This window comes from Cynocephalus volans, chromosome 8 (assembly GCF_027409185.1).
Source record: "Cynocephalus volans isolate mCynVol1 chromosome 8, mCynVol1.pri, whole genome shotgun sequence".
NCBI lineage: Eukaryota > Metazoa > Chordata > Mammalia > Dermoptera > Cynocephalidae > Cynocephalus > Cynocephalus volans.
Genome location: NC_084467.1, coordinates 57,115,263 through 57,139,107, shown reverse-complemented (window position 1 = coordinate 57,139,107; position 23,845 = coordinate 57,115,263). Strand labels below are relative to the sequence as shown.

General features: G+C 37.7%; 1 protein-coding gene across 1 annotated transcript in view; it reads right to left on the bottom strand.

Moving 5' to 3' along the window:
• Positions 1-23,845, bottom strand: part of SGIP1 (SH3GL interacting endocytic adaptor 1) — a 181,322-nt gene that overhangs the window by 4,889 nt on the left and 152,588 nt on the right. Inside the window, exons 19-21 of the mRNA XM_063105768.1 lie at positions 14,077-14,188; positions 4,500-4,655; positions 2,089-2,221 (exon numbers count right to left, since the gene is read on the bottom strand). Coding sequence (XP_062961838.1) covers positions 2,089-2,221; positions 4,500-4,655; positions 14,077-14,188 — 401 coding nt within the window. The remainder of the gene's footprint in view (positions 1-2,088; positions 2,222-4,499; positions 4,656-14,076; positions 14,189-23,845) is intronic.

Genomic DNA, 23,845 nt, shown 5'->3' with positions numbered 1-23,845 from the left:
GAGGGGATTCCTCAGAACACACTGGAAAATAAAATGACAGGTCTAGAGCTACTTACATTTCACGAAATACTTTGAAATATATTAGGCTATTAGCTCCTTACAATGGCCTGTAAAATGTCTAAGTAGGTGTCTTTATTACCCTCATTTGCAGATGAGGGAACTGAGGGTCTGGGAAATTAAGTGCCCAAGGTCAGTGACCGGTAGAAAGCCTATTTAATTCCAGAATTTGATCTCTTGCCTACACTCTAATACTTTACACAAAGCTAATATTGTAATAGGTGAATTCTGTCTACTTTCTAGGTTTACTTAACAAATATGGAAACTATAAACACTGCACAGAACTGAAGAGTTTCAAAAAAATTTTTTTGTCCTAAACTGAAAATGTGGATGCAATGTTTGTAATCAGAGTTCATGAAGGAAATAACTACAGTTTATTTTCACACTTTGGGTATGAGAGCCATGTATGTACCTTGAAATTTACCTTTTCATTCAGCGAAAAAGTACATTTGGAGTTTCCCTATCTTACTGCTTTTCATTTTTTCCGCAAGCTTATAGCAGTCACTAAACATACTTAAATATTTTGGGGCAAAAAAGTTAAATAAAATACATTTTCTATTATACTTTAGTTATAAAAGTGATGATATATGTCATATCATATGTTTGTTGGTATTATCAATAATGTCCAAAGCTTAGATGATACTATTCTCAAAGGAAAAACATTGCATTTGTTTGCTTTTTTATAAATATACTATTACATAAATATTTCACTTTCAATAGTTTCCATGCAACAATTAAATAAATGTTTTTCAACCCTTATGGTGCATTAGAATAACTTGGGGGACATCAAAAATACGATATCTGGGTCTCATCCTGAGACAATTAAATAGAAATCTCTGGGAGTCTCAGGACCCAGCTGATGTATGTATTTCTTTTTAACAGCAGTCCAGAACCAGCACTTGTTTACAAGTTTCCTGGCAATTGAAAAGTGCAGTCGTGTTTGACATTTACTGATTTTTGTTGAAGTACAAATTTTTCATCCTAAGAAAAATAATCTAAGCATATTTAATCACAAAAATGACAATACATTAAAAATAATCTAGGAGTTCAAGTGACTGGGAATCAATGGAAGACTCAACGAGGCACTATAGAATTCTAATTTTTTTACACAGAAATCATTGTTTTACTGTTTTAGATCTACATGTGAGAAATTCTTAAGCTTTTAGAAGATAACATAGAAGAATATTTTCATGATTTCTTATAAGAAGAACATCTCATAAAGAAGATAGAAAAAAGCATTAAACACAAAAGAAAGAATTAATGAATTTGGGTACATTAATATAAAGACTTCTATTTATAGAATCCTAGTTTGAAGAGGCTTATTTACTAGATCAATAATAATTTGGGGTAAGAGCAATCCTAGACACAAATGGAAAGTTCTCATATACTGTATTGTGTCTTATCAAGCATTCTTTTGATCTTTAATTCTTTCTTTCTTTTTTTTTTTTTTAAAGATGACCGGTAAGGGGATCTTAACCCTTGACTTGGTGTTGTCAGCACCACGCTCAACCAGTGAGCTAACTGGCCATCTCTATATAGGATCCTAACCCGGGACCTTGGTGTTCTCAGCACCACACTCTCCCGAGTGAGCCACAGGCCAGCCCTATGTTTAATTATTTCTTAACATGTTTGTTAGAACTGTTTCATAGGACTATCACACTAAGAAAAAAAGAAACAGATTGCTTATAGTTAATCGTTTTAAATAAGAGTACAGTGATGCTGTTGACAAAACGACAGTGATCTACTTTATCAATTCTTATACTGTTAATTAATGTAATTTCCTACAACTTCATTTTTATGACATGCGACTCTAATTTTTAATAAATTTTTTACTTGTAAGTTTAAACTAATAAGGATAGGTATGAAATATTTTTGTCACTATTTCTAACTAGTCCTTTAAGGTTTCTATTTTCTTATAATTTATAGTTTTAAATAATACTAAAAGAAACATTACTTTTACTTAATATTATGTACTTTAAAATATAAATCTGTAATGTGATAAAAACACCCTGACCTTACTAATAGGCTTACCTGGTATTTGAGCATGTCCACATTATAATACGTAGCCTGGGGTTTTTGTTCAGACACTTTCTTTAGGTGAGTCATCAAATTTGGCATGTTTACCCAGAATTCCTTGGTATTGGCATCACTTTGTGTATTATCACTATTCAATTGGGAAGAAAAAATGATTTAGTAGCATCTTAGCAAATTGTGATCTAATTTCTATATCCACCTTTGACAATTGGTAGAGATTATATCATTAACGGTAGTGTAGTTTTATTACAAATTCAGTTCTGAATAGTATTATGTTAATAGATTAATACCCATAGGAAGAAACTATTGTATTGCTATAAATATCAGTGAGTACCCAAGAATATTGACCAATCATGATGATAATTGGTTGCTTTGAAGAGTGAATTATTTATTAACCCAAACTTAATAGCCCTTTCTACGTCACCACCAGGTCGTCTGATTTAATGCAATCAAGGAGCTGAATACATTGATTTCCTTTTGACTTGAACCAGCAGTTCTCAGAAATTATCCAGTTAAGTACTTGGCCAAACGTAAACACAGTCTTTATCACCAACTAAGGAGAAAAGAGTGTTACTAAAATGACCATGCTATCTTTTCAATATTTACCATGTTTTATCCAAGAGCATTAAAATAATAAAAAAATGTCACTTCACTTAGAAGATCAGCCTGGAGTTCAATGACAATAATCATGGTAGTTACAACAGAAAAGCAGAATGCATTCTTGACAAACTTAAGTTTTATATCCCTATGAGAGTCCTTAGCTTTGCTCAGAGGCCTTTCCACAGACTACTCACCCTATCTCTCTTGCAAATACTTGTCTCAGTGATAAAAAGAATCAGGCAAAAGTGTACAAAGCATCTGCTCACTTCCCACATAATAAGGAAACTGAGGCCCCGAGTGATTCAGAAACTTAACACACAACTCGTTTACTGACACTTCACTTTCAGAACATTCTATATAACATCATAGTAGCTACAATTTCTTGAGCACCCAGCATGTGCTAGGCACTCTGCTTGATACACTATAAACTACTTCACTGAAATCTACCCTGTAAAGGAAAAGTTATTATCCTCATTTTTAAAGATGAGCAAACTTATAAAAAGAGAAAATTAGAGGTTGAGAAAGGAGAAGGATGATAAAGTGAAAAAATGATAAAGGCGGATCAAAAGTAATTTGCTATGATTCAGCCTCTAGAAGGCAAACAAATCAAAAAAGCTGAGTCAAGAAATATTAGGGCCTTAAAACTGCCTTTGTTAGGAGGGTATGGCCAAGTCTCAGCATGACCCGTGAGGTCCTGTTGTGCCCTGATATAAGGTTATTGAGGGCAAAGCAAAGCTCTCTGGCTCTGGGAATAGAGGAAGGGGATGCAAAAAACTCCTGGCCCATGAGATGTTGGTTGCCCCTGGTCAAGCTGAGCTAAGGATGCTGATAAGGGCTGTCCAAACTTTTTTTATTTGAAAGTGTCTAAGTTACCCCAAGCTTCCAGAGCTGTCACTACACAAGGAAGCTGTCACTACACTAACAGAGAGTCAGGGAAATTAAGTAATTTGCTTAAGGTCACACAGCTAATAAGTAAGAGTCAGGAGTCCAGCTCTAGTCAGTTATGCAGGTCATACTCTCCCACTATACCAAAACAGAGGTTTGGAATTAATATCTAGCAACATGTCATTAATTCATAGTAAGTAGATCTGAATAATTGGGATCTATTTTAAAAGAAATGCATTTGCTGAGCTTAATAACAAATAAGCTAAGTAATATGTCCATGATTATTTCTTTAATAAATATTCAAGTAAGCTTTGCCAATCAAATGCTTACACAGAGACAGAATTCTCAGATGCTCAAGATGTCTGGAGAATTCTTTGGTCTCATACTTGGGTTAACAATTGTTCCTGAATATCCTTTACAAGCAAACCCCTTTCATAACAGGAAAGTAGATGTCATATATGTAAATTTCCATCAAAACAATTGCCATTACATGAAGTCATATATTTCATAAAAAAGGTTTCCAAGCTCATGAATTTGATTTTAAAAAGACGCTAATACAATAAATGGATTTTATTCCTGTTACTGGCCTCATTGCCCACCATCCTCATCCACTATCTACTGATAACAAGTAAAACAGACAACGAAGAAATCGTCACTAATACAGATTTTATTACTCTGTCTCCTTAACTACTTGGGATACTTGGTCATTAAAATACAAATGTGCATATACAGCTACACATACACACCCAATCACACACAGAAAACTTTGACAGCTGGTAAAGATCTGTGTCTGAACATACAAGCACACCTGAATAGTGGTAATTTTGCTACAGTGCTACTTCTTGCTAAGGTACATCCGTCCTCTAAGTACAAAGTGCTAAGCCACACATATCTCTAAAAAAATTGTGCAAAGTCATATTTACCAGCAGAGAAGTTGGGGATTTGGCAGGACGTGTTCTAACCTGCTGAAATTTATCACCCGAAAAGTCAGAGCAGCTGGGGATGGGTTGTTGGCAAAGTGTCTGGTGATGCCAGCAGGAAAGGACAGCACCATTTCTCCAGTAATCTTAACAATACATCTGGCATATCAAAACACAGGAGAGGAGAGAGAGAGGAAGCCAGGTCAATACACTGTGAATCAAAACAGCTACGAGAAAGAAAAGATTTATGTAACAATGTCAGACAACAGAAGAGATGAAAGGCAAACTCTTACAGTTTTACTCTCAACTACTAAAGAATTCCTAACTTATCTGAGACCTCAGTGGTTTAACACACCTAAAAAAAAGTGGCTATTTTGTCGACTGTGTTTTGAACTATAAGAAGAAAAATGCAGCTTTTTCCTTTCTGTAGAAAAGTTTACAGTTTTACTTCACTACTAGAATCATCTACTCTGGTGGTTCTATCTGACTTCGATTTCTGAATTTTTGGCAGCATAACTGAAGACATTAAATTGCACGATGTAATCACACTTTACTGGAATTTATTTTTGTTCTATGAGTAACCTGATAAAATAAAATTTTATTTAAAAAATGCCTTGAATATGTTTTTTTTAATATACTCATGAGGTCGAGTTCTTGCTTCCTACTTTAATGGTTCTTTATTCCATGAACTTGTCTATTTGAACAGAAAAAAAAAAAAAACAACCCTTGTCTATTTGGTCAAAACTGTAAGACAGTCATAGAAATAAACACAATAGGATTACAGTTCAAAAGGAAGAATAATTTTTTAAGGCTTTATGTTAGTATAATTAACATACAATAAACTGCACTTATTTATAGTATAAAATTCCATAAAATGGTATGATGTGAAACCATAATACAATCAAGATAATGAACATATCCATCATCCCTAAAAGTTTCCTCATGCTTTTCTGTAATCCCTAATGTTCAAATTCTCTGCCAAGTTTTTAAATTGAGTTTTCGTTTCCCTTATTGAATTTTGGGAATTCTTTATACATAGGCTGGATATAAATCATTTTTCAAAAACATGATTTTCAGAGATTTTTTTCACAATCTATAGCTTGTTTGTTTCTTTCTCTTAAGAGCAACTTTGAAGAGCAGAAGTTTTTAATTCATCAATTTATTCTTTTATGGGTTGTATGTAATCCAGCTATTTTTTTGGTGTCCTAACAAATCTTTGCCAAATGCAAGATCACAAAAGTTGCACTTATATTTTCTTCTAAAAGTTTAGTTTTATTTTATGTTTAACTTTATGGTCAATTTTTAGTTAATTTTTGTACACAATGTAAAATATGGACTTAAGTTCATTTTTGTATGTGTGTGGATATGGATATCCAATTGTTCCAGCACCATTTGTTGGGAAAAAGCTGTCTTTTCTCCACTGGATTGCCCTGACAATTTTATTGAAATTCAGTTGTCCATATATGTGTAGGTATATTTTTGGATTTACTGCTCTATTCCATTAATCTGTTTTGCCTATCTTTAAACCAATACCACATTGTCTTGATTACTGTAGCTTCATAGCAGTTCTGAAATCAATGCTGGTCCTCCAACTTTGTTCTTTTTCAGTTATTTTGTCTATTGTAAGTCCTTTCGATTTCTGGATAAAACTTAGAATCACTGCGTTGATTTTTTAGATAAAATCAATTTATTGCCTCTCAGTTCCAATTCACCCTTTACTGCCTACTCTGAGAAAATAACGAGCCCTTTATTTTTTATTTTTCCTTTGCCAACAGGCACCGTGTTAAATTTTGTTAGTAGAGGGCGCTAGAGAGTCATTGCAGAAGGAAGGCGTTGTCCTTCTCTGTTCCAGTGTGCTTGCTATGCAGGTTCCTGCAATGCACAGGGCTTATCTAGTGCAGGAAGCTTGTGTGTGCCTCAAGTAGTGCAAGTGGCTGGGCTCCCCCAGTGCCCAGATCCTGCCATGCAGGTGGGTTCTCCAGCTGCAGGCTTCTGCCACGTGTGTACTTTCTCCACTGCCAACTTGGGCACTGCATAGTAGCCAGCATCACCCACCAGCCATTAGTTTATTACTCTGGCACCTCCCTCAGCCAGTGTTGTAGTGGAGTGCCCTAGTGAGACTACTTGCCCATGAACAGCTGCTGGGAGTCTGCTCGGTTCTGCCTATGCCATGCTTGGAAACTCTCAAAAAAGTAAGTTGGAGCAGATGTATGACACTCCTCACCTCTCAGGGATCACTGTCTTTTGCCCTATGTTCACTGTGTTGCAAATCATTGTTTCATATATTTTGTCTATTTTTGAGCTGTTTCAGGTGGGAGGGTAAATTACAAGGTGGAGTCTATTGCTTCACGTTGGCTAGAAGCAGAAATCTTAAAAGGTTTATTCTTTGGGAAACAACAAATCCTTAAAATGGGTGAGCTTCTTTACAACTTCCGCATACATCTGGATAACTTACTCTTGTACCACTTCTTCAGCTCTAAGTTCTGGAATGTACTTTCCAGGGAACTTGAGGTTAATAAATGAAAACTGTTCACATCTGAGCACAGGGGACTCTGTTTTGCTCCATAGTCACGTAATTCTGTGAGTGATGAGACACACCTGGTTTAGGTGAGGTGGTCCCTGATACACATTTAAAATAACTTACGTGAGTAACTACTATAGCCTTGTATGGATAAAGCTGGGTTTGGGGTAGAGGTGGAGGGCAGGTGAGCTTCCTAAAGTTGCCATGTGTCCCTGTCTCATTCAGATGTTTCATCCACAACTTTGCACTGCTCTGAATAAGAATTCTGGTTTTCGGAAGTTTGCACCTCTCTCTTTCCTGGAGAATATTACTGATCTCCCAGTTTGATGCAAGCTGCTGTCTTCCTTTTCTACCTTTTAGCTCCATTAACCTTCTTTGTTTACTGGTGCTGAATTGATGGTTAGCTTGGAGTCTCTCAAGCTGAGTCTACTCTTAATGTTTGTCAATATTTGGCATGCAGAATATTATTTGGCAGCTCTAAAAATGAACAACAGTTAGATCACTTGTTAAACTAGATTTCAGCACCTCCCGTCACTCAGTACGTTGTCCTTAACAGTGGTGGCTCAAATGTTTTTTAACTGGTAGGAAATCTCAGTTTCCTTTCCAGTTTGCTCAAAATGAGAGCTAAGTGGTATCTTGGAAGGAGATAACATTTCTCTTTTGAAAGCAAGATGGAGAGGGGAGGAGGTAGCATTTATTGAGTTAACAAAAATTTATTAACTTATAACTATGTAAGGTTTTTGGTTTTTGTTTTTTTCCTTGGAGCAGGGAAGCAATTAAAAATTGGGCAAAACAACCCCTGCCTTCAAAGGGCTTACGGTGTTGGGCAGAAGATAGGAGGAGGTGTCCACACAGTCCAATATAAGATGCACTGAGGCTCCTCAAATATATTTCTGCATCTTAACTGTCAGAGTCAGGCCTTTGCTGATTCATTAATCCATCCATTGTCTAAGTTGATCTGAAATTTTCTTTACAAAAATTTAATATTTTCTATATTCACTAAAAGAGAATCTTTTTCTAACTTTAATGATTGCTCCTATCAGTATCCAAGGTATCTACATTTCATGAGAGTTGAATAACAGAAATTAAAAATAATGTGATATAGAACTATAAACAAACTCTTACTTTATGAATAAAATCTGAAATCATGTGAATCTGCACAAATGAAACATTTATGAAGATTGGCAAAATTTCAAAGTCAAATGGCCCAGTGACATAAATTGGGTTCTCCCGACTGCCACAGGCAGCACCACGTTAGCTGGTCAACAGAAATAATGGTCAATTTTGGTCAAGGAATGTGTGAATTCAAATTATGTGAAGTCATCAGAAATGAATCCCTCCCACAAAATGTGACTTCCATGTACCACTTTGATAACTAAGCCCACAGCCCTCTTTTTGGGCATACTTCTGTGCACATGCAGCTTCTCTTTTTTATTTATAGTCCCCTTTCACTGACTTATGTACTAGGCAAAATACTTTTTATATTACAAGATCCATTTCAAAGGAAGGCCTTTCTGAAGCTTGCCTTAATATCTTCTTCATTCAGCCTTCCTTCATTTTTCCATTCTCTAGGTTCCCTTGAACACACATACAGATCTTTTCTAGAAAACCGTGTTGTAGTTTCTTGCATAGCTTATCAACTATTGTGAAAGCCAGTACTGTGTCTTATGTTCTTGGAAGGTGAAGACACATAACACACAACTCAGAATGGATTAGGAAATCAATAAAATGTTTTAAAAATAAATTCATACATTTAACAATTATGTACATGTGGGGTACCTAGACAATATACCAGGCACTATGTAATTCACTAGAATGGGCAGCGACAAGTACGATAAACATGGTCTTTGCACAAATTTCTAGTTTAAACAGGGAGGCAGATATTGAATAAATAATTAAAATATGATGATAAGAGGATAGGATATAACTGAGAAACCTAAGTTTTCCTGGGGCATTAGAGAATTCATCCCTTTCTAGTTTTTTTTTTTTGCAACAAGTTTGTTCAAATATGAACTGATGATGAGAAATGTGTTTCCCTGACCAGTAGCAAAGGTCAAGGAGTTCTCTGCCTGTGAGCTACTGAGAAAGACTCAGATGTGAGAATACCCGTTACAGGTGCTCTGAATATTCAGGGAAAAGGGGCAACTATATTTGAATGAATTATATTCCACGGTACGTAAAATTTAAGATAGTGAGCTTTTATTTCCAATGTATGTTCTGAAAACAAATGGCTTTGACGCAGGATGAAGGGGAAATACAGGCTAAAACAAAACCGAATGTTTTTTTCTGCATCATTTTCCTAATTGGTGCCAGGGATGGCTTTATTTCCTCTGGTGATTAATCTGAGTCATTTCTTTGAAAGTTAATAACAAAGAAAGAGCAATTCAAATAATTAACTGTATGGAGATGAAATTAAATATAGAAGAACGTCACTTCATGATCTGTTCATAAATTTCAGATCTCAAAATTTTAATGAAATATATTGGATCTCCCATCTAACAGCATACAGGATATACTGCAACTATTTATGGCATTATAATTGAAAACAGACTTCCTATATATCCACAAGTCAAAGACTCAGTTAATTTGGAAGAGTATAGGAAAAGCACTAATATTAACTTGGCTCAAGTGCCACATCATTGGAATGCCAAGGCCACGGAGAGCAGGCTCACAGGTGCAGAGTGCCCTACATGCCTGTCATAGTGTGCTGGGGAAACTGAACATGGATGAAACCCTGGCGTGTAATGTGACAGGCCTACAGGGGATTGATAAGCTGCTATACCACTGCTTGGGATTTAAAAAAAAAAAAGCACTGTTATTAAGGGCTTCTTGACTCCTGTTACACCATATTTACACCTCTTCAATAGCGGCCTTTGTATAATATTTATGCACAAGTCTTATTTCCCATGTCATCCGCCTTTACCACCAATATATCTCCTGTCTAGCACAATGGGAAGCACAAAGTAACCATTCTGTAAATGTTAGGTGATTCCACTCAACTTGCCAGGCAAATGCACCTTACATACTCCATGCCAGGTCCTGTTTTAGGTGCTGAAGATACAGCAATGAACAAAACAGTCAAACTCCAGCTCTCATGTGGCTTACATTGCAGTGGGAGAAAAGACAAAATGGACAACAGAAAAAAATATGTAAGATGTTAGAGATGAGGGATACAGGGACAGTGAGGTCAGGAGTAAGTACCGAGAGGGGTGGGTTGTTGACAGTTGTTATTTTATGTAGGGTGGACAGGGAAGGTTTCTTTGATAATTTTGCTGAAGAATCATATCATGAAGGAAGTGAGAGGACAAGACATGTAGATATCTGGGAGAAGATTTCACTAAGGCAAGAAGAGCAACAAACGAAAAGACCTTGAGTTGTGGGTGGGGTTGGAGTGAAGAAAGAGAAGCATCCATGAGGCCAGTGTGGCTAGAGTTGAGTGAATAAGGAGGGGAGGGACAGAGATGAGATCGGAGACAGGAGGGGAGGGACAGAGATGAGATCAGAGACAGGAGGGGAGGGACAGAGACAGATCAGAGACAGGAGGGGAGGGACAGAGATGAGATCAGAGACAGGAGGGGAGGGACAGAGATGAGATCAGAGACAGGAGGGGAGGGACAGAGACAAGATCGGAGACAGGAGGGGAGGGACAGAGATGAGATCAGAGACAGGAGGGGAGGGACAGAGACAGATCAGAGACAGGAGGGGAGGGACAGAGATGAGATCAGAGACAGGAGGGGAGGGACAGAGATGAGATCGGAGACAGGAGGGGAGGGACAGAGAGAGATCGGAGACAGGAGGGGAGGGACAGAGATGAGATCAGAGACAGGAGGGGAGGGACAGAGATGAGATCGGAGACAAGGAGGGGAGGGACAGAGAGAGATCGGAGACAGGAGGGGAGGGACAGAGATGAGATCAGAGACAGGAGGGGAGGGACAGAGATGAGATCGGAGACAAGAGGGGAGGGACAGGGACGAGATCAGAGACAGGAGGGGAGGGACAGAGATGAGATCGGAGACAAGAGGGGAGGGACAGGGACGAGATCAGAGACAGGAGGGGAGGGACAGAGATGAGATCAGAGACAGGAGGGGAGGGACAGAGACGAGATCAGAGACAGGAGGGGAGGGACGGGGACGAGATCAGAGGCAGGAGGGGAGGGACAGGGACAGGATCAGAGACAGGAGGGGAGGGACAGAGATGAGATCAGAGACAGGAGGGGAGGGACAGAGACGAGATCAGAGACAGGAGGGGAGGGACAGAGATGAGATCAGAGACAGGAGGGGAGGGACAGAGACAAGATCAGAGACAGGAGGGGAGGGACAGAGATGAGATCAGAGACAGGAGGGGAGGGACAGAGATGAGATCGGAGACAAGAGGGGAGGGACAGGGACGAGATCAGAGACAGGAGGGGAGGGACAGAGATGAGATCGGAGACAAGAGGGGAGGGACAGGGACGAGATCAGAGACAGGAGGGGAGGGACAGAGATGAGATCAGAGACAGGAGGGGAGGGACAGAGACGAGATCAGAGACAGGAGGGGAGGGACAGAGACGAGATCAGAGACAGGAGGGGAGGGACAGAGATGAGATCAGAGACAGGAGGGGAGGGACAGAGACAAGATCAGAGACAGGAGGGGAGGGACAGAGATGAGATCGGAGACAAGAGGGGAGGGACAGGGACGAGATCAGAGACAGGAGGGGAGGGACAGAGATGAGATCGGAGACAAGAGGGGAGGGACAGGGACGAGATCAGAGACAGGAGGGGAGGGACAGGGACAAGATCAGAGACAGGAGGGGAGGGACAGAGATGAGATCAGAGACAGGAGGGGAGGGACAGAGACGAGATCAGAGACAGGAGGGGAGGGACAGAGATGAGATCAGAGACAGGAGGGGAGGGACAGAGACAAGATCAGAGACAGGAGGGGAGGGACAGAGATGAGATCGGAGACAAGAGGGGAGGGACAGGGACGAGATCAGAGACAGGAGGGGAGGGACAGAGATGAGATCGGAGACAAGAGGGGAGGGACAGGGACGAGATCAGAGACAGGAGGGGAGGGACAGGGACGAGATCAGAGGGGCGGCAACCGGGGTGGGACTGGGGGTCTTGGAGGACAGATGAGGTATGGCCTTATAGACTATTATAAAGCATTTTTCCCTCATGTGAGCATTTCCTGGTAGAATGTTGTTTTTACTTTGAACAAGATAGGAAGGTTTTGAGCAGAGGAGTGACATGGTATGTTCAGAATAGACTTTAGGGGGGCAAAAGTGGAAGTAAGGAGAACAATTAGGTCTCTGAATAAATCGGTGAATGAATGAATAAAAGTCAATAAGGAAGCAGACAAAAAATAATTCATTCTTGTGTGGTTCCCAGTGGTTTTCACTGAGGTAGACACATTCCCTTCACATTCCTATTATTATTTTTACAGGTGTGTTTTTGCAAGCTTTTCTCAATTCAGGCCAGCCTGAATTTTCTAAGGTATAGTTCGGTCTGTGATAAGTACTTCTTAGGACTGTTACGACAGAAAGTTATGAAAATTCTTTGTTTAAAGAAAATTCTACAGAACAAATGTGTATATAAAGTATATATTCAACCTAAGCTCATGGTGTCTATTTGCTTTAGCAAGTTCAAATGCATGCTCTGCATGAGGTGGCTTTCAATTTCTGTTGATATGTGGATGTGGCAAATGGCCTTCATGTTCTGAAGATCAAAGAGAAAGGACATAGGAGAAACCAGAGTTCACAATGTTTGTTTCTCTACAACATTCTGTGTCTAGAATAAGATCTAGATGTTGTTTAAAGAGGCAGGACATTTAGGGTGGTTGATAGATCCTAGTGGCTGGGTAGGACACTTACAGGTGGATTTACTCATTATATTGGTTTTCCAGTACCAATATTGTTAGATTTAGATTTTTAAAAACTAGTATTTCTGAAGTATAGAGAGGATTCATGATTAGTCATGTGAATTACCATTTAAAATATATGTAGAGATCACTGCTTCAAAAATTTTATAATATGTTCTTGTATTCTATATGCACATTTACATTTTTTTCTCTCCTTCTTATTGCCATAGATACTAAGGTTTTCTCAGTCCTAGCCCCATAAGTAAAAAAATCAAGAGCAATTCTTCCTGCACCTAGGTTTGCCCTTTATTTACTGATCAAATTCAGATCTGGAATTACATTAATGACACATTTGAAAACCAGTTTGGCTTAGGTGTTTAGTTTTCAGGGTAGACTAGTAATTACTCTTAATTTTTTTTGGGGGGGTTCATGAACCCCTTTGTTAAAGTGATGAATGCTACAGTCTCTATGGAAAAATGCACACATGTGTACACACGTAAGATACCCAATATAGTCTCAGGGACTCAACAGACTTCCTGAATCCTATCCATGGGACTCTTTATCAAGAGGTAAAAATTTAATTATATCACATATGTATTCATATCAAGTCCATTGTCAGTATGTACTTGCATAAGTGAAATCAGGCTCATGTAAATAGAGGGTGGTACATTTTCACTAGAATTTTTACTTTGCTGTGATTATAATGTTTTTCCCTTTTCTTTTCCTTTTTTTTAGGCCAGTTTTTCCTTACTTAGTATGGGTAACATATAATTTGTTCCCTTGCTTCTCTGGTTGTTTGGGGAAGGTATTTTTTCTTCCATGTTCTTATTCCAGTGCACCAATATTTCAACTTATGTGTGGTGATTCCCATCTGGGAAAGATTAAGACAATAAAAGACATGATCAGGACATTTAATTTAATGAGACAATAAATTTTCTTTTTGTTGACAGAATTGGGTTAGGGTTTTCTGTTACTTGCAACCAAAACCAAATTAGAAATTTCTGGATAGTAAGATATTAGATTATTGGAATGTTTGGTACATTTTTTAAAAGCTGTGAATTAAAATTCCTAATTAAATTTTCTCCTCTATTCTCGGTGTGCCACCTATTATTATTAACTAGAGTTTTTTGGTTTGGGGATAGGAATGAAATAGTTATATTTAGAGTGTCCCCCACCAGATAGAATATAGCTTGGAGAATACAGTGGACCAAGTCCTGGGCTTACTTGCTTGGATCTGCTCCTTTGAAGTAGGCATTGACTGTTTCTGTAAATGCTGCTGCAACAGGGAGGGTGTCCTGGGCTCCCATGGTTAGGGGGCTGGGTCCCCTAGAAGAACCTGCATGAAATGAAAAACTTTCATTTATTTTGGGCATAGGAGACACCTCAGTATATGTGGAACTAAAAGCCCATTAAATGATTAAGGGATAAAATCTATTACTAAAAAATATATAATGTGTTAAGAACAATAACTGTATATTCAACATGGAGCTCAAGTATTTAAAAGGAAATATTTGGCAGATTTACAGACAAACACACTTGAAATTAATTCACTTACATATCTTACTACAGAAAAGAAAATCCAAGCAGAAAAACAAAATCACAGAGGTTTTCGAATGTTTTGCATAAAGCATAAGGCAGTATTTGCATGACAGTTTGTACAGCAGGTGGTTAATAGAGAACATTATGTTTCCTATTTGAGCATTCAACCTAATCAGTTGTCCAAACTCAAAACTTTTTGTGTTTCTTCATTTTGAAGAGACAAACAACCAAGTGGTATCACATTACACACTGTCCTTTTCTGGATTATTTCTATTTCAAAGAGCCCAACTATTTCCAGATCAAGTTAGCTTAAGTTTACATGTCCAAAAACATAGGCAACCAAAATGTACACATTGACTTAGCATAAATACATAAATGCACTAATTCACAGTATTAAAAATAACAGCAGATCTCATGTTTATTGAACACCTGCTGCACTAGGCATTTCACTAGGTACCTTACGTAAATTATTTCACTCATGCTCCACATCAGCCGTGTGGGACAGGCATGATTATCCTCATTTTACGGAAGAGAAACAGAAACTCAGAAAGGTAAGAGATTGGCCGAAGATAATATAGTTAGTTAAGTGGAAATACAAAAATTCAAATCTAGATTTGCCTCTCTATAAAGCTCATGTCTTTCACATTATACCATACACTTTGTCCAAACGAAACAGTTTCCTGTATTGTTTTGCTATAACATGTAGCTTCCAAAAAGGATCAAAGTTTAGGATTGCTTTCTTTGTTATTAATCTCTAGGCATGGTACTAAAGAGCAAATGGTACTAAATAGGCATGGTACTAAACAGTTTTACTAATTATATAGTATTTAATTATGTCACATGGTCACTGCTTCCCCTTCCTACCAAACAAAACACACTCACTCCTTCTCACTCCTGACATAGACTACACACCTTTGTGTGATGCTTGTTCTCTTTCACCTTCAGTAACTTCTGTTCTCTTCTGCAGCTATGAAAAAACCTACCCTTTGTATACCTCTCTCCTCAGTAAAGCTTTCCTTGATCATTCTAGTTCATTCTTGTCCCCTCCTTTTCTATCTTCTCTTAGCTTTCAATATCTTGAACTTGGTAATCGATCGTTAATTTAACATGCATTTGTTTAGTATCTACTATGCATCAGGCACTATTTCAGGTGCTGTGGATGTAAAGATAAAATTAAACATGGTCCTTGTCCTCAAGGAGCTACCATTCAATGTGCTAATAGCAGCAGCAGTAGCAGTAGCAGCAGCAGCATCAACATTCACTACAAGCATGACCTCCACACCATTATCCATTGCACACTTACTATATGTTTTATAGATACAATCTATGTAAATGTTTGAAGTGAGCATTATCTTCATTTTGCAGTTGATGGAACCAAGGCTCAAAGTCTTGCACAGCTGGTACACATTAACCTTAAGATTTGTACTCAGGTACACATAAAGTTTAGGCTCTGATGACTATGTTATTTTGCCTCTTGAGTAGGTAATTACAGTACCATTTGAGGGCAAGCAATTACAGTACTGTTGGATGAGTCTTCAGTTGGAGTTTGCGTGTCTATGTCTTTGCTGCCCACAGGACTGTAAACTTTTAAAAGGAAGGAACTATGGCATGAGCTTCTTTTATGGGACCTTCACAGTCTCTAAAATAGAGCCAGGATTACACTGACCTTTTATTAAGTCTTTGAATTATCAACTGTTGGATCTCAGAAGGGTAAGGTTTATGCACATCTGTAAATAATGAAGGTACAATAAACAGAGACCATAATTTTGTAATAGTGTTGCTCAGTTTATTTGCTCCTTTATTAGTTCAAATAATTATTGAGTGATTTCTAGGTTCTGGAGGAGAATTGCTTCCCTCCCTATTAGTTAAAACTGGGCCACAGTGGTGAGAGGGCTGGAATGTTACCATCATATCAGGGTCATAGCCACCATGTGACTGGAACTTGAAGTTTGGTGAAGGGGTAGATACATCTACAATCAAATATGAAAGTGATTTGATAAACACTTTTAAAAAATGTATGAGCAAAGCTCTTAATGTTGCTTGGCTAGGTCAGGGAAGGTTTCATTAAGAAGATGACTTTGGAGCTGAGGCTTGAAGATGAATAGGACCTCACGAAGTGGAAAGGGAATAAGGCCCAGCATGGGCATACGTGTGGAGCTGAGCAGACATATGGCATTTTGAGAGACCACAGGAAGTGTGGCGTTGTTTGTGTGTGTATGTGAGTGTGGTGGGTATCAAAGGTTGACACATGAAGGTGATGAGGCTTGGGGGGTCAGGAATTAGGTCATGATGAGTTTTGTATAAATATTTAGGAAAATTTGTCTTTATATTATAAGTGATTTATAGTCATTAAATCATAGTTCTCTTTTGATACTCTAATACAAATCTATAGATACTTTTCAGAGCAAAGTGCACATATATACAATATTGATATAATTTAAAGTAGAATTATAAATTTCTTGAGTCCTTGGAGTTCCTAGAACTGAGGTTAGAATACCCTCTAAGAAGAGGGGAGGCCTCTGAAGTATTTAAAATGGGGTGGGGTGGTGGTGGTGTTCACAGTGAGTTTGAGTTTAGATCACTCTGTCTGTAGTGTGGTGGAGAATGCAGTAAGGGAGACAATAATGTGGTGAGGAGATTTCTTAGGAAGAAAAAGATAAAACTGGTGAGAAATGCAAATGTTAGTAGATAAAGAGAATGTCATGAGCATATTTTTCAATTCTGTAAATTATTTAATAGTTTTCCGTGACATTCCGTGACATTTTACAATAGTGAAAGTTGGGTGGATAATAAATAGTCTTGCCAAGTGAATTGACAGGTGAATCACAATATCTAGTGAGCGTGAATCAGTGGTTCCATGTCTATTGGGAAGGAACTCTCAAGTAGATTATCTCAGAGATCCGTTCTTTGTCTGGGCTCTTTAGTGCCTTGGATAAACTAGAAAAAATGCTCAGAAATGGCACACTGTAGTGGCTAAAAGCATGGAATTTGGCATCAGACACCTGGGATAGAGTCCCATCTCTGACACTTGTTATCTGAATGGTCTTTGACAGGGATAATGTGATAATAATCACTTTGTAGGCCTGTTCTGAGGATAAAATGAGGTAGTCTTCAGTGCAGCAATTGGTCTATAGTAAGCACTAATAACAATTAGCTATTCTTATGATAATTTTTACAATTTAAGATAATACAGAGGTTACCTTAAATAATGAGACAGACTCATCGAAAGTGCTCAAAATTTTCTCACATTTTTGAGATACTGAGCTGTAACTGATAAGAAAAATAACAGCAAAAATAAATGTGAAATTTTTATATGAGTATATCAAGATTAAAAATTAATCAAACCATTGTGGTTTGGAGAAAACTGGCTTGGTGGAAGAATGTGAGAAAAATATCTGTAGGTTTTAATTGATCAACTCTCTGTTATTGAGTTCCAAATATCTCACCTAGCTTAGGCTGTATTAGCAGTTAAGTAACAGACAGATTATTAGAAATGATACTTTTATTGCTTTTTGTTTGTGTGCTTTCTTTTAAGGCTCATCAGATGGAAACTGAAACACCTATCTACAATTTGAAGACCAGATTATTCAGTGTAATGTTTACAAAGCCATCTGTGCTCCCACCCAGATCCATCTCTAACGACCCCCCTCCTCCCGCTCCCTCCAAAAACCTGGTACTCTAGCTATATGTCCACCTCTGGGCACTATAGCCCTTACTGTAGATTTAATCAATAATTCCAGAAAAGCAGAAATACACAAAACATCAGAAATTTACAAAGAACCCTTTTACCTTAATGGATCTACAATTTACAACTCTAATTTCTTCACATGTCTGTACATTGCAGTTAATATGCCATTTTGTGTTTTATATTTTTCCACTTATTACATGATTTTCCTTATTGCTATCTGATCTGCACATCATTTCCCACAACTATATAATACTCTATAGACATTCTCCAAATGTTGGGCCATTTCTAAATAGTAATCTAAATTTCTCTTTGTATAAATTGGTCTCATTTTCCTTTTTAATTATTTCCTTAAGACATAGTTTTATTCCTACAAAGTGAGATGAGCAAATGAAAAGGCAGATCAATTTTTATTTGCTGAGAATACCAGTGTATTTTTCATAAAGATTATATTCAATGAAAATTCTACTAGTAATAAATGAATGCTTCTGTTCCCCCATACTACCTCAGAGAGTCTTTGTTTAATAGGATTATTGGAAGCCAGAGCAATCAGAGAAGAGAAGGAAATAAAGGGCATCCAGATTGGAAAAGATGAAGTCAAACTGTCCCTGTTTGCAGATGACATGATCCTATATATTGAACAGCCTAAAACCTCTACAAAAAAACTGTTGGAATTGATAAATGATTTCAGCACAGTAGCAGGATACAAAATCAACACACAAAAATCAGTAGCATTTCTTTTCTCCAATAGTGAACATGCAGAACGAGAAATCAAGAAAGCCTGCCCATTTACAATAGCCACCAAAAAAATAAAATACTTAGGAATTGAGTTAACCAAGGAGGTGAAAAATCTCTATAATGAGAACTACAAACAACTGCTGAGAGAAATTAGAGAGGATACAAGAAGATGGAAAGATATCCCATGCTCTTGGATTGGAAGAATCAACATAGTGAAAATGTCCATACTACCCAAAGTGATATACAAATTCAATGCAATCCCCATCAAAATTCCAAAGACATTTTTCTCAGAAATGGAAAAAACTCTCCAGACATTTATATGGAACAATAAAAGACCACGCATAGCCAAAGCAATGCTGAGCAAAAAAAATAAAGCTGGAGGCATAACACTACCTGACTTTAAGCTATACTACAAAGCTATAATAACCAAAACAGTATGGTACTGGCATAAAAACAGACACACTGACCAATGGAATAGAATAGAGAATCCAGAAATCAACCCACACACTTACTGCCATCTGATCTTTGACAAAGGCACCAAGCCTATTCACTGGGGAAGGGACTGCCTCTTCAGCAAATGGTGCTGGGAGAACTGGATATCCATATCCAGGAGAATGAAACTAGATCTATACCTCTCACCGTATACTAAAATCAACTCAAAATGGATTAAGGATTTAAATATACACCCTGAAACAATAAAACTTCTTAAAGAAAACATAGGAGAAACACTTCAGGAAATAGGACTGGGCACAGACTTCATGAATACGACCCCAAAAGCACAGGCAACCAAAGGAAAAATAAACAAATGGGATTATATCAAACTAAAGAGCTTCTGCACAGCTAAAGAAACATTTAACCGAGTTAAAAGACAACCAACAGAGTGGGAGAAAATATTTGCAAAATATACATCTGACAAAGGATTAATATCCAGAATATATAAGGAACTCAAACAACTTTACAAGAAGAAAACAAGCCACCTAATTAAAAAATGGGCAAAAGAGCTAAGTAGGCACTTCTCTAAGGAAGATATACAAATGGCCAACAGACATATGAAAAAATGCTCAACATCACTCAGCATCCGGGAAATGCAAATCAAAACCACATTGAGATACCATCTAACCCCAGTTAGGATGGCTAAAATCCAAAAGACTATGAACGATAAATGCTGGCGAGGCTGCGGAGAAAAAGGAACTCTCATACATTGTTGGTGGGACTGCAAAATGGTGCAGCCTCTATGGAAAATGGTATGGAGGTTCCTCAAACAATTGCAGATAGATCTACCATACGACCCAGCTATCCCACTGTTGGGAATATACCCAGAGGAATGGAAATCATCAGGTCGAAGGTATACCTGTTCCCCAATGTTCATCGCAGCACTCTTTACAATAGCCAAGAGTTGGAACCAGCCCAAAGGCCCATCATCAGATGAGTGGATACGGAAAGTGTGGTACACCTACACAATGGAATATTACTCAGCTATAAAAACAAATGAAATACTGCCATTTGCAACAACATGGATGGACCTTGAGAGAATTATATTAAGTGAAACAAGTCAGGCACAGAAAGAGAAATACCACATGTTCTCACTTATTGGTGGGAGCTAAAAATTAATATATAAATTCACACACACACAAACACACACACACACACACACAAACCGGGTGGGGGGAAGAAGATATAACAACCACAATTATTTGAAGTTGATACGACAAGCAAACAGAAAGGACATTGTTGGGGGGGAGGGGGGGAGGGAGAAGGGAGGGAGGTTTTGGTGATGGGGAGCAATAATCAGCCACAATGTATATCGACAAAATAAAATTAAAAAAAAAAAATAGGATTATTGGAAAATTGGGCTAAAACCAGAAAAGTGTCCAAGATGGTAGAAAATTCAAACCTCATGGCCTAAGAGGACTAAGAGGGACCTGGAAACTGTTTTCTAATACTGAATCGGAAATAATGCTACCAGACAGTGACTCAGGGGAGGAGAGTTTAAGGCCACAGATCTGTAAGTTAATAGTTTTGTGGCCTTGGGGAAGTCAATTAAACTTAGGTCTTTCAACCATGAAATGACAGCAATAGACTGCATAATTTCTGTGTTTTAGGATCTTATCATGTTAAGTTATTTACAGGCATTTGCAATTCTTACAGTAAGAACAACTTTCTAACAGAGAAATAAACTGCCTTAAAAACAGTATCCCTTCACTGGAGGTTTGAGTGGATCTATTGTATTACTGAGCCTCTACTATGTGTAAGGTAGTTTTGGGGACACAAATATGTAAACTTTCAAGAAATAAGACATAAACATATGGAAAACTAAATAACAGTAACATATGCAAACAAGAGCTTAAGACAATAGTTTAAGTGACAACCCTATGAGATTATTTTATCACAAGATTAATTGCCAAATGAGTGGTATATGGAATGCTATTCCATGATTTAACAAAAGGAAGCTTGGGCTCTAGACTCACACAGACGTGGGTGTGAATTTTGGCTCTTCCACTTGCAATCTGTATGACCAGAGACAAGCTATTTAATCTCTCTCCGACTCAGTTTCTCATCTTTAAAATGATATAGATAAAAATAGTATCCATGTTAAAGGCTTGTTGTGCACAGAAAAGGGAATAATTTTTGCGAAGTCCTTAACGTAGTATGCACTCAAAAACATATTATTATTGTTGGTGGTTTTGTGTCTGTTATTTTGTCAGGGTTAGCTTCTTTAAGGTTGGTGAATTAGAGTTGGTGGTTTGAAGTTGAGTAGGTTTTTAGGTAGAAAACAAAGGGAGGTGACACTAAAAGGGAATTCTTCATTGAATACAGAGGTAGACTAGAATTTTCAGGTTTCTTCCACCACTAAAATTGTGTTGTCATAAGAACCATGATTCTATGCACGCACACCTAATTTTTCACATATCACACAGGTGGCTATTATATCTGTTTAAGTTGCTTGATACAATACTTAGCTCACTAGGAGATAAAATTTGTTTAATGCATGTTTGTTTTATTCAAATAAACAAATTGATTATTTGAATAATTAATATTCATTTATTCATATGTGAGTTCCTGCAATAATTAGGCATTGTGCTAGGTACTGACGGATACATAGAAATGTATGAGGCAAGTTTCTCCCATCACGGAGCTTATAGTTTGGAAGAGGAATATAATATTAACTACAAATAAAACATAGAGCACTATATGAGGTTAGAGAACAGTTTAATATTGTAATTATTATATTGTTACTGTTAATTTATAAAGAATTCAAGGTAGAGGCAGTATTTATCAATGTGGCTCTTATGTCTGTTGTCCAATAACATCAAATATCAAACACTAATATAGCTTTATGTTCTCTATAGATTGGAGGAATAAATGAGTTCAGCATAATTACCTCTATTTCACTAGCCCAAGGTCACTCTGCTTATAAGTGGCAAAGCTGAAATTCAATCCTAGGTTTCCTGGATCTATCAACTATAGTGGTGACAGCAACTAAAACTTCTACAGTTCTTATTACGTACCAAGAACTATTCAAGGGTCTTTATATTACCTTGTAATCCTGATCTCTGTTTTACAGATGAGAAAACTGAGGTTTCAAGTCATTCAAGAGCTTTGCCATTGTCACCCAGCAAGTAAACAATCAGAACAGAACTGGGTTGCAACCTAGCACTGCCTGACTCTGGATGCTTCACTCATACCTACACGGCTCCAGGAGCGTAGGAATCAGAATAGAATTATGTCAGGCACCTGAAGGCACATTTGTGATACCCCAAGAAGGGTGCGTTGCTGCCATTAGCTTGTAGACTTCTGACAAAATAGCAATTCAAGGGTACCAGAAAGCAATTGGCACGCATACTTAGGGATTTCTGAAGAATGGAAAAGGGTACAAAGAGTCACCAGTGTGTGATTATACATTTTCTGAAACGCAGTTTTCTGTGACTCTCATTACCGAGCAAGGTCACACAAACACACAAAGATACACAGTCTGAGGCGAAAATAATTTAAATCCTTAATAACAGTATGGCATCTTTAAAAGATAAGGTCCTCAATTTCTGGAAACATTTCATGAATATTCAAATGAAATATGAATGTGGGCAAAGATTACAAACTGTATATATATAAAAACGTTTAAAGGAAAGGAAGGGAGAGAGAAGTTTTAGAAGATAAAGAGAAAGATAAGAAAAAAGGAGGAAGGAAAAAATGAAGCAAAATACATCGGTTCAGAAATTGAATAAGAGTATAAGAAGGTTTGCTTTAGAAATAAGCGAATGTTTACATACTGAGTTCAACAGAGATTCCTGATATCCCCCTATTGCCAGTCACGTGCAGGGAGGGGAAGCATGTATGTAATAGCATGTGCCTGAAGCCAGTCTGGGGAGTGAGCAACGCTAGTCTCCCCTTGCTGCACACTTTTCTCCATTTTCTTTATAATCTCTTCCATTTTGCATTGTTGAATCTTAGTATTTTCTTACATCAAAGGCAGCTGATGAAGAGGACTTATTTTCAGTTTTACGTTTAGCATGAACTTATGCCAGAGTAGTGCATCTCTTGGGGGTATTTGTAGCATTTGTCACAAAATGATCAGTAAGTCAATAAATCATTTACTGTGTCCAAATTCTGTTCAATGCTTTATATCTTTTATCTCCTTTAATTTGCACAACAATCTCACCAAATGGGTGCTATTTTAACATCACTTTCTTACAGAAGAGGAAGCTTGGAGCACATAGGTAATCAGTTCAAATTCAGACACCAAGTAACCTGTAATCTTAGTATTATGCTTTGCTGTCCCAGTAAAGAGTATAGGATTGTGTCAGCGATTGCGGGCTTCAGTCTTGACTGTGCTGTGTAGTCAACACTTTACCTGGGCAGGTCAGTGAGTCTAGCTACACCTCCATTAAATTAGGACAATGATATCAGTGCTCTCAACCTTATTTGAATGTAGGGAGGATCCGCACTACTAATACCAGGTGTCATGAGAGTTGCAAATTTTACCTTCTGTTCATCTGAGGTTGGAAACAGTCACACAGAAAGCACAATCTGAAG